The 14,494-nt window shown below is 52.7% G+C and overlaps 1 protein-coding gene across 1 annotated transcript; it reads right to left on the bottom strand.

The window, feature by feature from the left end:
• Window positions 1-9,974: 9,974 nt before the first annotated feature.
• On the bottom strand, window positions 9,975-12,855 carry LOC119306563 (60S ribosomal protein L24-like). The gene is made up of 6 exons (XM_037582746.1): window positions 12,845-12,855; window positions 12,560-12,635; window positions 12,358-12,459; window positions 11,756-11,858; window positions 10,387-10,432; window positions 9,975-10,122 (listed from the first exon to the last, which is right to left on the bottom strand). Exons 1-6 carry the CDS (start codon window positions 12,853-12,855, stop codon window positions 9,975-9,977), a joined length of 486 nt encoding a protein of 161 aa, XP_037438643.1.
• Window positions 12,856-14,494: the final 1,639 nt, after the last annotated feature.

Raw genomic sequence — 14,494 nt, 5'->3', positions numbered from 1 at the left:
ACTGGATGCGTGGCGGCTCTCAGCCGCTTTATCTCCCGCCTAGGAGAAAAGTCATTGCCCCTCTATCGCCTCCTCGGGCACACCGAACACTTCGAGTGGACGGATGCTGCCACTGCCGGACTCGAAGAAATAAAGACCATATTGGCAACAAATCCGGTCCTGGCTGCGCCCAACCTGGGCGAACCTATGTTGTTATACATCACGGCAACACATCAAGTAGTAAGCGCGGTGCTCGTCGTAGAACGAGAGACAGAAGGGCATAAATTCCCTCTTCAAAAACCAGTGTACTACGTATCCACTATTTTAACCCCCTGCAAGTCCCGTTACCCGCACTATCAAAAGATAGCGTATGCGGTGTTCATGGCATCCCGGAAGCTCCGACACTACTTTCAAGAGTGTTCGATAACAGTGGCCACCGAAGTACCCCTAAATGACATTATAAATAACCGCGACGCAACGGGCAGGATTGAAAAGTGGGCCATTGAGCTCTTACCATTCGACATAACTTACAAACCCCGGCGAGCTATAAAGTCGCATGTTTTGGCTGGCTTTGTCGCTGAGTGGACTGAAGCCGAACTCCCTAAAGAGTACGGCGCATACTCCAATTGGATTATGCATTTCGACGGCTCCAAAATGTTGGCCGGATTGGGGGCTGGCATCGTACTAACGTCCCCAACCGGGGACAGAGTCCAATATGTACTCCAGATAATGTACACGGACTCCAACAATGCAGCCGAATACGAGGCCCTCTTACATGGCCTCCAGATGGCAATCTCCATGGGCATCCAATGCCTAGAGGTGCGCGGGGACTCAAACCTCGCAATATCCCAAGTAAATGGAGACTTTGACGCCAAGGATCCAAAAATGGCAGCCTATCACAACGCCGTCCTTAAAATGTCAGCTCGGTTCGAAGGACTTGAATTCCACCACGTAGCCAGAGATAATAACCAAGCGGCCGACGTATTGGCACGCATCGGCGCAAAACGTGACGCTGTCCCTCCAAATATCTTCCTGGAACGGCTGTTCAAGCCATCCGTACTATGGGAAGAGGAGTCCGGAAATAACAAACCGGAGGCAGCCGCAGAACAATCTGACATAACCGGCGTTCCAGCCGATGAAACAACACCCTCAGCTCACGACATAATGGCAGTAATCGCCCCATGGATAGAGTCGTTCCTAGCCTACTTGCTTAGGCAGGAACTCCCCGAAGACCATAATGAGGCCCGCTGCATAGTCCGGCAATCTAAAGCCTACAAGGTCCATGAGGGAGAACTCTATAAGAAAAGCACAACCGGAGTCCTTCAAAGGTGTATCTCCGAAGAGGAAGGGCGAGACCTTCTGGCTGAAATTCACGCCGGACTAGGCGGACACCACGCCGCAGCCCGGGCCCTTGTAGGAAAGGCATTCCGTACAGGATTTTATTGGCCGACGGCCCGGGCAGATGCTCAGGACTTAGTCCGAAGATGCGTCGGTTGTCAGCTCTTTGCTAATCAGAGCCACATGCCACCCACCGCCCTCAAAACTATACCCATTACCTGGCCGTTCGCGGTCTGGGGGCTTGACATGGTTGGACCACTTAAAGGGGGAACCCACAAGCAAAGGTACCTATTGGTCATGGTGGATAAATTCACCAAATAGATAGAGGCCAAGCCAGTTAAAACGGCAGAGTCCGGACCAGTGATAGACTTTATATCTGGGGTAGTACACTATTATGGTGTCCCCCACAGCATCATCACCGATAACGGCACGAACTTCATGGCCGATGAGGTTAAATCATGGTGCAAAAATAGGGGCATCAAGCTCGATTACGCTTCAGTCTATCATCCTCAAACCAACGGTCAAGTGGAACGAGCAAATGGTCTAATAATGAGCGGCATCAAACCCAGACTAGTGCGGTCCCTTACGAAATCTGACACGCACTGGGTAGAGGAGCTCGACTCCGTACTCTGGGGGTTGCGGACAACGCCTAACCGTACTACCGGATTCACACCATTTTTATGGTATAGGCGCAGAAGCAGTTTTGCCCTGCGACATAATTCATGACTCACCTCGAGTGCGCATGTACGAAGAAAGAGAAGCCGAGTTGGATCGGCAGGACAGCTTGGACGCATTGGAGGAAGAACGCGACGTCGCCAAGGCTCGTTCCGCATTTTATCAGCAGCAGGCTCGACGATACCAAAGCAGAGAAGTACGGGCCAAGACTTACAACGTTGGCGAACTGGTTCTACGCCTGCCGGACAAGAAAAAGGACAAGCTCAAGCCCAAATGGGAAGGCCCCTTCATCATCGATAACGTCTTGACCGGTGGAGCGTACCGTCTACGAAATACGTCAGATAACCGACTCAAGCCGAACCCATGGAACGCAGCCCGCCTCCGAAGATTCTATGCCTAGCGCCGGACTAAGAGTTCGTCCCTTTCCCCCGTCCAATTTTTTTTACTTCAGCTGCCTTTTGTTTATCTTTTTCTTCTCAACCCTATTCATCAAAGCCTTAAAAGGCCTACTTGCGCATCGTTCGCGCGCAATTGATGTGCTATCCGCACTCATTATACCTGGGGGCTTCTTTACCAGAAGCTTAATTATAAGGGCTTCATGCCCAGCACATGTGTCAAGCCTCCACATGTACCTTTTATTCACCATTATATGCATCGATATGACTTAAGTTTTGGCCAAGCTGGGTTGCCTGGCTCCTGTGCTTACCCCTACGTTCCCGATTGTTCGGCTAGGAGGTAAAGGGAGCACCTCTGCGATTGTTACTGTCGGGTCAGTCGGATGTGTACCTCAGACTGGGTGAAGCCGAAAGCTAGCGTTCTTAAGGGAATATTCGGTCGGTGACTTAAAAGATGGTTTTTTATCCACTTATTTATCTGCCCCCAGATGTTTTTCTGCTTTTTTCGCAGTCCGGACATGCACTTTAGGGCATGCCACCCCCAGAGGAAAGGAACCCTTAACGGAACTATTCTCCCTGGAAGATGTTTCTTACTACCCATGTAATATAACATAACTAGTTGGGCACTTGTCTGATAAAGCACTAATGACCCCTACGCCTGGTCTCCATGCATACCCCGGTTGTTTCATAACCGAGAAGGTATTCGGACACACTCCGGACTCTAGGGTCCCGAGGTCGAAGCGAAAAGGTCGGCAAAGACAAATGATCTACAATCCGGCTAGAAGGCATTTTATATGTCATTTTATAATACATTGTCAAATCGACTGATTGTATTCTTCCTCAATCCCGTCTAACAGGTTGTCTAATTTACAGTCCTGTTGGGAAAATTTAGCAGCCAACTCTACTTGGCCGTATACTAAACTCACAGGGATCTCCTTCCCATCGGGCCCCACAGGTCCGACTTCGGCCATGTGGTTGGGATCCGCCTTCTTGTACCGTGTCTTTACCATGGCCCAGGCTTCCCTGGCACCTTGGCGGCAGGCCTAAATCTTCCAAGCGCTGCCGCACTCCCTGAAGCTTCTCCGCAAGCTCCCCAAGACCCTCGGGTAAGGAGAAGGCTGGCCATAAAGCCTGGATGACGCCGCTCATTGCCTGCCGAACTCGTTCGATCAGTTGCAACAATTCGGGAAGTTGATCACCCGTTGATACGGGCATCTCCTCCGCGGGGCGACCTGTGTGCATACCTGCAGACATATTCTGTCAAATCGACTTCCTCGCCGAAGTCTTCTTTTCAAAGGAGTTCGCTCAAGCACTTACTATAGATGCCGCGACGAAGCCGCTGATTCTCCTTAACGGAGCCCGACAGCTCGTCCCGAACGCCTTTCAGCTCTTCTCCAAGCTGGGCATGGGCATCCTGGAGCTTGTTCCTTTCTTGCTGCACCTTTTGCAGCACCCTCTCGCCGGCCTTCAGTTGGCGCAGAAATTCTTGCCTGTCCGGATCTTGTCCGGCAGCACCTGCAACGTCATTTTTTAGACTTGCGCAAAGGCCAAACGCTACTTATCTTTCTAAAATAATGCGTTACCAGGAGAGGTCCTTGTGTTTCCTCCTGCGCCAGAGAGTGCGGCCTCAAGTTGGGCCTTGCACTCCTGCAGCTCCTGAGACAGTTGGGTATTCTTCTCGGTAAGATCCTACGTTTCATATGATCCTTAAATCAGTTAATATAACTACTTTAAGTCTCGGGGGCTACTCGCATATACAACTATTAAATTCTCTTACCCGTATGTCTTTTACATACTGCTCCGTGGCTCTGGTAAAACTATCTTGAGCAGCACGAAGGTGCGCGTCCCCCGCGTTAAAGGCATTCAACGCCTCGGGGGAGAAGCACGCGTCACGAAATACTGTCCGGCGGCGCCTGTGATTCATGGCACTCTCCACCTCAGACTTGGTGGCGGACAGTCTGTCGGCATCCTCCGTCGGAGGAACGTCCGGCTCGCGCCTTGTGCACTCCTCCCCCTCCAGACCAGGTGCTGGAGCCTGGCTGGTAGAGGTTGGATTGGCAACCTCCAGCCCGCAGTCCGGCGGGCGCTTTTTTCCCTACAAAAGTCATGAGCACTCAAACGCTTCCTAGGAACGTTGCTCTAAATAATGAATTGTGAGCTACACCTTTGCGGCGATGTTTCAGTCCGCGCCGCGCTCCTCTTCCGCCTACTGGTCCGGACTGGCCTTTGTTGGTCAGCCACCGCGGGCTCGGCTTCTCGCCCTAGGGGCGCCTCCTGCACGGCGCCATCATATACGGTGGTCAGAAATAAGCAAGGAAGGAATGATGGTGTCAGGACTTCGGTCACAATCACCTGGGAAGCCGGATATAGTCCGGGATAGTCGGTCGTGATGGCGACTAAGGCATTGTCCATGCTGAGCTGGTGGAACACCCCGTCGATTAGCTCCACCTTTATGTCCGGATCCTCTTCGGAGGCCGGATCCCGGGATCTCTCTGGATCCTCGGGTTGCGGAGCTGGACTTAGCATGTCCTCCACGATCCGGCGCAGTTCCTGCGTCGAAAGAAGAACACAATATGAGAAACTTAAGTTTCAAAAAGCATGGGTCGGGCACGCAGAGTGTTCGCTTACCCAAGGCCGGGGATTATTCATGGAGAACCCATTTAACGGGTTCATCCGAAGGAAATCCTCCTTCTCCCCCTTATACAGGCCGGACAGGATCGTCACCAGGTCTTCGACCGAATCCGGCCCTTTACGGCCATGACGGGTGGCATCGTCCTCCCCGTTGAAATCCCACATGGGGTGGCCCCTGTATTGTAGTGGCTGCACCCCCCGCATAATGCATGTTGCCATGACTCCAATCATGGTCAACCCGGAATGGGCCAGTAACCTTATTCGGCCCATCAAATAATGGACGCTCTTGTCTTCCTCCAGTTGGGGGCTCCGAGGATGCCAACTAAGGCGTTTCTTCAGAGGAGCATTGCTGAACTCCGGGAGACCGATCCGAACAGGGTCCGGCAGCGGAGCGTCTTCTATATAAAACCATCCTGAAGGCCAGTCTTCGGACGCCTTCTTAGGGGTTCCGGATGGATACCCGGTCCCGGCAATACGCCATATTTCGGCGCCGCCCACTTGATATATGGACCCCTCGTGAGAGCGGGGTACAAGGCAGAACAACCTCTTCCACAGCGCGAAATGGGGCTCGACGCCCAGGAATAGCTCGCAAAGAGCTACGTAACCCGCAATGTGCAGGATTGAGGCGGGCGTGAGGTGATGAAGCTGGAGTCCGTAGAACTCCAGGAGCCCGCGGAGGAATGGATGTACAGGAAATCCGAGCCCCCTTATCAGATAGGGGACGAAGCATACCCGCTCCCCTTTGTTGGGACTTGGGGTAACCTCCGCCTGCTTCCCACCTTTGTAGGTGGCCAGCCCGGCTCGAACAGGAACCATAAAGGCCGAAGGGAGATATCCCCCTGCTTGGAGCTTCACCAGCTCGTTGTGCGGAACAGAGCATCTCCTCCAATCTCCTGGCAAAGGGCTGGGAGCGCGAGAAGAGGAGCCGCGTTGACGGTCCATGATGGAATGGATTCTTGGTCGAAAGCGCTCCGATGAGTATTTGCGGGAGGAAGATGGCGATTTGGATCTGGATTCTTGCCTCCCTTATAGGCAGATTATTCGCACAACTAGGGGGTAAAACATAAAAGACACCCTGGCTTTTCACATTCGTGCGACGCGTGGAGGAAGGCCATTATTGGGCGTGGAAGCCAAGACGCGCAACATTGATGAGGAAGCCGGACACTGTTCGGCAGGTACGTAGAACTTGAAGGAGAACCCGCCTTGCAACGCCGAAGACTACACACACGCTGGACTTATCGTCATTGAAGCCTGGTTCGGGGGCTACTGAGGGAGTCCCGGATTAGGGGATGTCCGGATAGCCGGACTACCATCATCGGCCGAACTATCATCGGCCGGACTATCATCATCATCGACCGGACTCCAAGACTATGAAGATACAAGATTGAAGACTTCGTCTCGTGTCCGGATGGGACTTCCCTTGGCGTGGAAGGCAAGCTTAGCGATACGGATACGTAGATCTCCTACTATTGTAACCGACTCTATGTAACCCTAGCCCTCTCCGGTGTCTATATAAACCGGATGGCTCTAGTCCATAGGACACAGCAACAACCATTGCAATCATACCATAGGCTAGCTTCTAGGGTTTAGCCTCCTTGATCTCGTGGTAGATCCACTCTTGTAAACATCCACAATATCAATATCAATCAAGCAGGACGTAGGGTTTTACCTCCATCAAGAGGGCCCGAACCTGGGTAAAACATCGTGTCCCTTGTCTTCTGTTACCATCCGCCTAGACGCACAGTTCGGGACCCCCTACCCGAGATCCGCCGGTTTTGACACCGACAGTCGGTTTATGGAGAAAGAAAACTACACATCCGGACGGCAAGCTTGCCATCCACATAAAGGAGAGCCTCATCTAGACACGCGAGAATGCCTCATGTCTTGTATCTTTTCGGCCCATTAGTCCGGCCCATGTCACATAGGCCGGCTCCCCGAGGATCCCATAATCCAGGACTCCCTCAGTCGGCGTTGGAGTCGTCGCGGGTCGCTGCTGCAGCCGCCAGAGCCGCCGGAGCCGCCCGCCCCACACCCTTCGCCGGCGGCCGCGAGCTCCTCGGCCGCCATCAAACAGATTTTGCTAATGTGCCACGTCAACGCTTACGTGTGGGCCCAACTGGTCAGAAACGTGTTTAAAAGAGGCAAATCGGGCTCTTTTCCGACATGATAGTTTTTAGTCATAGATTAGCGAGAAAGTGATAGTTTCCGAGACAAAATCGTAAAGTGGTAGTTTGTAGGCACGGTTCCCTGAATTGTGATAGTTTTTTGTTAAATACTCAAATCCTCAGGATTTTTTAGTATGTGATCGTTTGATTTATAGGACTGGATTTAATCAAACAAGCTCGAATACCATGGGATCGAATGAGTATGCCATTTTAATTGTGTGTTTTCAAACAAACTACGAAGCTACGGCCTAGGGATAACAGTCACGTACATATCCATGTGACAGAGCAGAAGAGGGTAAGATCTGCCCATAGACAGCAAGCCCTTCTCTTTCCCGTTACCTCTGGACGCGACCACGCAATGATACCCGCACCGGAAACGGCCAACCGAATCATCGCCGTCGTCTCGTTCGCACCGGTCGCTACCACCGCGATGCAAGCTCGGCACTCGTCGGGAAGATTCGCCCGCCCGGTCCACAACACCACACCGCAGCTAGCAGCGCAAGCTTTATCCCCTCGCAAGTCGCGACACAGTCCTGCGCTTTTTCCCCGAATTGCTGCGGTCACGCAGCCGCACACGGGGCGACCAACCGGTCCACCGGATCGTTCGCGGCCGAGTCGACCCACCCCCACCAGGCGGCTGGCCGGACACTTGCCCCGCCGAAAAGCGCAGCGCGCTTTCCCCCGCCCGGCCCTCCCCTGTCGCGCGGCGTGCGACGGTGACCGCCGAGTCGCGGGCCGGCGCGTGGCGCTGGGCGCGCGTCGACACGATCGATCGATCTCCTGTGCCTGTGCGTGCTGCTCGGCGTGGGCTGTCCAGGTGCATCGGCGTCCGGGCCGCGACGTGGTCCACATTCAGGGACGAAGCCAGGAAAAAAGTTTGATGGGGTCATGTGTTTGGCAGTGGGTTCATCCTTCTATAAATCTTAGTGATTGGTACTAAATTAGTGAAGGATTTTCAAATTTCAATGGGGTCAACTGACCCCAATGCCTCTAAGGCAGCTCCGTCCCTGTCCACATTTCTGGGGAAGCCGGGTCCGGGGTCAAGTGGGTGGGTCGGCGTGCGACGTGCCGTCGCTCTCGGCGGGTGTCGACCGCCAGCGACACGCACGGAGACGCGTCGGGGAGATATCGGAAAGGCGTGGGTGGTCGATCGGGTCGACGGTCTCGCCGTACGTGGCTGCGGCAGACACCGGCTGCTGAGATGTAGGGAATAGTTTTTTCAGAGCGCAATGATCCCGCCCCAGCGATGCAATTGCACGTACGAGCCGGGGTGCACTGCACCTGCACCTGCACGGACGCCGGCCGGAGATCGTGTGAACGCCTTTCCACTAAAACTTTGCCTGCGACCTACCGTACTGCACACACGAGGTTGGAGGCCGATCCCATCCCTGCCCCGTAGAGGCGAGTGCGGTGAGGTCGTGTGCCCATCAACACTCATTGGCATGCCACGCTAGGTGCCGAGGGAGACAAACGAAACTGACATTGGAGAAGGATCAACCTCGATCTGGAGTCTGACGGATAGCTTTTGCAAGTTGCTGACCGAGCTCAATATTTGTATCCTGCTCAAACCGCCCTTACAAAGACGGCCGGGAGCCATCTCAAAAGCTCTGGCAATGCAGATTTTGATCCCAAAAAATAGACGAAACTCCTTTTCTATTATTATCTATTAGATGCAAACTAGACAAAAATCTTCAGTCAGATGAACAGAGCAAAACTGTGATCACACGTGATTTGCGCAAACAATCTTTGAAAAAAGCATGTGGCGAGCTTCACCTACCACGTGCTTTCCTGTCGCTTAAGTGACATGTCGGCGCCGACTAGCCGTACGATCGGATATGATCCTGTCCGAGACAACGATCGTTTCTTTAAGCGTTAATTAAGCCACCCCTTGGGTCTTATCAAGACAATGTTGCTAAACAAATTAATAAAAGGCAAAACACGTGCTCCTGAGATTGGTGTCGGTACGAGGTTCACTGAACCTTAGTTTTCTCCGGATCAAGGTGCGCTGAACCTGCACCGACCTGCCCGCGAAGTTAATCTCAACACCTACCACGACTAATCTACTACTGCACGAGTGACGGAGCAAGTGCCTGGCGACCACGGCCGTTGAATCAACTGCTTCCGTGGCGCCGTGGCGGCCTGACCCAGCCAAAAGCAGCATCGCCTCACAAGGTCACCTTCCGACGACATTTCGGGCGTGTTTGGATTGGAGCCAAGAGCAGCCCAACCAAAAAGTTGGTAGTTGACCAAGCGTGGGCGCTTGTTTGGATGAGTGCCAATAAATTGGCTCGCCCTGACCACACTAGCTTTCTCAGTTTAACTTTTCGCCAACTTCTGGGTGAGTCACGGGCGGAGGAATCCTGCGCCAATGTTTTGGCACGCCCATGGGTTGGCAGGGCTAGCTTGGGCAGCATCCAAACACACCCTTCGTCCGTGCCGTTCGCCGCATCGATTAACATCCAGTTATTAAGGGGAAGGTTCGGAGATAATGACATGCGTAAGAAGAGGTCTACGGAGACCGGCTTCAGTAGGTCACGGACAAACAAACATCATCAGCGTGGTGCGAAAGAAACACCAATTGGATAAACATATACTCACAATCTTCACATTGGTCAGATATACTGTATAATAAACAGAAAAAACAACCTCTACTTTGATCATTCCTGGAGATACTGGCAGCAAACAGGGCAGCTGCAGGTTTGAGCAGAACATTCCTGGAGATACTGGGTAAGCCATCACGTAACTACTAGGTTCAGAATTTGAGGTTGATCACATAACTGGGTGTTGCTGTCTAGCGCTTCCCGCCGCCGCCGCCAACCTTGGGGGCCTTCCCGGGTTTAGGGGCGTTGACTCTCCCGGCAGCTTTCTGATACATCGTCACCACCACCTTCTTAGCTCGCTTCTCGTTCTTGGTCTTCTTGATGCGCTCCTTGATCTCACTGTTGTACACAGTCACCACTGTAAGTAACTCACAGATACACATCGTATAAAAAATCGAGAGTGCCAAGACTGCGCTCATGTTTGTACATTGATTAAACAGGAACAGAAACACGTAGTGGATATTACACGGATGATGCTCAGTTGACAGGTATAACAATCCTAGTTTGACATGCAACATAAGAAGAACATGTTGGTTCATGCTAGCTTTCATGGTATAGCACATCACAATATCTAGAAGCAGGGGTGGGAGAAGGAAGTGTTACTGGAGAGCTGCTTCCCTGGCTACATCACGGACCTCAGGCTTCTCAGAGCATCTCCAGTCGGGCCCCCAACAAGGACCCCCAGGCGATTTTTCGGCCGCCGACGCTAAAAAATTGGCCCAGTCACGCCCCCAGGGGCCCATTTTTCGTCGGCTCGGGTCGAAATTGGCGCCGGCGGACCCAACACGAACACGGCTCGCTGGGGGGCGCTCGGGGGCGCCGGGCGAATCGTTTTTGGCGCGAAAACGCCGTGGGGCAGCCGCGTCAGCGACACCGCCCGCCTCGTCTTCCCGACGCCTCGGTTTCCCGTGGGGAATCAATGGCAAGGCTGCCGCCGGTCAGCTTTGCCATTGATTCCTCACGGGCGGCGCGTCACGGGGCGGCGCGCCGACACGCGCCGATGCCTCCCCTCCCTCAGACGCGTACACACGGACGCGTCGCGGCTATATATGGTCTCGCTCGCCTGCGTTGGAGTGCCTCAGCCCTCCCTCTCCCGCCGATCTCTTCTCCCCAGCCACTCCCTCTCCCCGATGGCCGAGCGTTTCCCCGGAGACGAGGCGGCGGCCAACGGCTTCGGCCGCCGTTCGCTCCGCGAACAGGAGTCCTGGGTCCTGTTCCAGGCGAACATCCCGGCGCAGTCGGACATGCGCGTCGGGCCGACGGGCTGGAGGCTCAGTAATGGGGGAGTGCCCATTCCCCCGTTGCCCAACGCCGTCACCAAGCCATCGTACTTCACCGACGAGGTCGAGATCGCACGCGCCTCTCTCACCGACGCCCAGCGCTCCCTTTCCCAGTACGCCGCCGACAACAACGCGGCTTGGGCGGCGTACTTCGAGTGCCGCCAGCAGCAGCGGCTGGCGTCCACCAACGGGGCGCCGGTGGTCGGCGGCATCAAGAACAGCGAGGGGCGCCACCTCTGGTGGGGCGTCCCCGGCGGCACCCTCGACGGCGTGCTGACGCACCTCGAAGGCGGCAACAACCCACCGTTGGCGTACCCCCCGGCGAGGACGTCCGCCCCGACGCACCGCCGACGTGACGGGCAATGGGCACCGAGGAGTTTCGGCTCCTCCTCCTCTTCTTCCTCGCCGCGTTCTTCCTCCCAATCCTCTCGGCCTTCAACAAGTTTTTTTTGACTAGTTTTTATATGTAATGGCGTGTTTTAGCCCAAGTTTACGAGTATAAAAGCCCAAGTTTGCCGAAAATTGGCGTGTTTCAGCCCAAGTTTGTCTAAATTTTTTATTCACGCTTGGGGCCGGCCCTAGGGGTGGCGGCTGGGGGCCAACTCACCCCCAGGCCCACTTTTTGCGCCGGGTCACCCCAGACGGCGATTTTAGACGCCCCTTGGGGGGCCAATGGCTGGAGATGCTCCCAGCTCTCTTCTTCTGGATGACATCAAGAAAAGCACCGACAATAGACCTGGAATACAGCCTTTTAGTTGTGCGCCGCCTCTTCTTTGCAGCCTCAACATGGATATCCTGCAACCATACACCACAAAAAAGTTATAAGCACAACTCCAGAATTTCATATGCACAAACATAAAGTTTGTAGTTGCTTATAGAAACAAGGATAGCGAGTGATGGAGCATTGGTGAAAACAGAATAAAACAGAGAGCTAAGCTAAGAAATAATACGCCCGTTTATGCAAAGCAAAGGAATGGAAATTACACATGATTAAGCAATACATATCATTTATGTTGTCAGCAAACTATCCGACATTGTGGTAAACTGGTCATCAAACATTCTAGTCCCTGAGACTTACTAGATACGTCACTTTCTTTGACTGTCGCTGGCTACTGACAAATGAAATTATTCATCAGGTGAAATATTTAAGCAAGTCAATTAGTTACCAGATGAATGCACCTCTTACACTGCCTAAGCAGATACCTCTAATACGACATACTAGTAACATAATGAAACATATGCTGAACTAGGATGTGGAGTATATCACTAAAGGGATCGGCTTATTTGCATGTACCTTCTTGTGCTGCTTCCTGAACCTGGCCGTCCATGTGAGCTTAGCGGGCTTGAGATGGTTGTGGAAGTAGCGCTTGCACTTGGAGTTCGAGAAAAGGAATACCTGATTTGGGGCACACACACAAAGAAGGCGCAGCAGAATGTTAGAGAATTTCTAGTTATTTTCATTCCATGCAAAATAACGAAAGGACACAAGGGCTTACCTGACAGTCTGAACGGATGAATCTGATACCCTTCCCTGGGTATATCTTCGCACCGCTGAGACGGCAGAGCTCTGTCCTGTATGAACACAAATGCAGCAGTAAGTAAGATTGGAAGAAGCAATTTTACAAATCTTTAGCATTTCTGCACGACATCAAAGACAGTAACATACTCTCTCCGTCTAGAAATACTTGTTATTGAAATGGATGTATCTAGATGTATTTTAGTTCCAGATACATTTATTTTCATCCATTTTGATGACAAGTAATTCTGGACGGAGGGAGTACTTGAGAACCATCTTCTCCGACCTGGCAAACCTTCAAGCTCCTCCTACAGATAGAATGCAAGGATACCAGCACTCATGGACCAGTCAATATCAAGAAGCATTACCCCTGATAACACAGTTTCAAAGGTGAAGCCTTGATGCAAGGCCGTTACGGAGCACAGCATATCGAAGAGACTAACAAACTGAACTGATCTACAGTGCATCATCAGAACTTATAAACAACAGGAACAACTCCCAGCAGCAATGTACACTGAAAAAATCTCATGCACGAGACAAACTACACAGAACCGCCCCTGGGACACAGGAAAAGCGTAACGACCGGGTTCGCTCTCTTTTATTTTCTTAAGAAACACGACACTTTTGGGCCTAATCGTTTTTTTTGAGAATTTTTCATTCAAATTACGAATCAGTACAAAGTAGTTGACTCTTACAAGCACACTGAAACGCAAACACAAAGAACCATGAACACCTAGAGTACCCTAAGACAACCATAACACAAGAAGATCTCCGGAGCCCTGTGTCATCATCCTTAAATCTTGAGAGAAGACCCCTGCAGCAGAAGGATCTGCAACCAGTCGCAAACAGGTCATCATCTTCGACCACGGTACAATTGCCACCACGCTGCTTCCTCCTTTCTTGACACCAGCACTGAGAGGGCATGGACATCAATCCAACACACGTGCAACAGTCGCGCCATCTTTGGCTTTGAGTACCGCAAAAAGTGTCTCTTCCGAAAGGAAGAGAACTCGAGTCATCCGACCGGTCCAGCACCGCGGCCGGGCCATCCGCCCGGACAAAGCAGGATCTCCCATCAGCATCAGTGCAGAGGAAGGAGAAGAACAGCAGCAGCAAATCATACCAACAAGGAAGAAGAAAGGTCTTCGTCTCCCTGCATCCATCTCCCATCTGAGGATCCAAACGGCCAGTGTCGATGGACCTCCAACCACCATAGCCCGCGACCTCGACGAGATCCGGAGATCCCCAACACCGCTGGCTCCTAGACGAAGGCAAAAGCCTCTCCTGACCGCGAACTGAGCCCGGAAAATTTTTGCAACGGCCTCGGCAGCGTCTCCTTCAACCCTAACCCTACCACACACCCACCTAGCGAACAGACCCGGGGTTCCCCCTTCCTCCTGCCGTCGAAGCGGCCGACGGAGAGAGAAAACCGGCGACGTCACCGGCGGTGCGCAAGGGATCCCGGTCGCCTTCTTGATCGCCTGATGCGATCCTACTTTTCCGGGCCTGTTTGCTTCTGGCCACCTCAAATCCATTTTGGGCCTAATCGTTGTACTGTAGATAGCACTGGTCTCTATCATAACTGAAGTAAATTACACAAACTACTACTGCTACTACAGGATTTCAAGTAGTTCTTCAAACGGCGATGGAATTTTGACAACGAAGCCTAAGACCATGAACTACGCATGTAATGCACGCATCTGACGCAATCTAGTAACAAATCGAGAGGTGATTCGCGAGAAGAGCTCTCTCACCTTGGAATGGAAGCAGCGGGCTCCGGGTTGCAGCAGCGACGGGAATGCGGGCGCTCTCCTGCTCTGCCTACGACGCCTCGTCAGCTAGGGTTTTCGCCGGGCACAGGCCCTGTTGTATTTTGTTCTTTTTTTTCCGAGAAGGCCCCGTTCGTTTCTATATG

The sequence above is a fragment of the Triticum dicoccoides genome, chromosome 5B (genome assembly GCF_002162155.2).
Source record: "Triticum dicoccoides isolate Atlit2015 ecotype Zavitan chromosome 5B, WEW_v2.0, whole genome shotgun sequence".
Lineage (NCBI taxonomy): Eukaryota > Viridiplantae > Streptophyta > Magnoliopsida > Poales > Poaceae > Triticum > Triticum dicoccoides.
The sequence above is the reverse complement of the archived record's forward strand: the minus strand, read 5'-3'. Positions and strand labels throughout refer to the sequence as shown.

Coding starts and splice junctions, on each gene's coding strand:
- LOC119306563 (XM_037582746.1), bottom strand. Junction 11,859..12,357: donor TCAGGAAGCAGCACAAGAAG/GTACATGCAAAT, acceptor GTATGGTTGCAG/GATATCCATGTTGAGGCTGC. Junction 10,433..11,755: donor TGTCATCCAGAAGAAGAGAG/CTGGGAGCATCT, acceptor ACTGGAGATGCT/CTGAGAAGCCTGAGGTCCGT.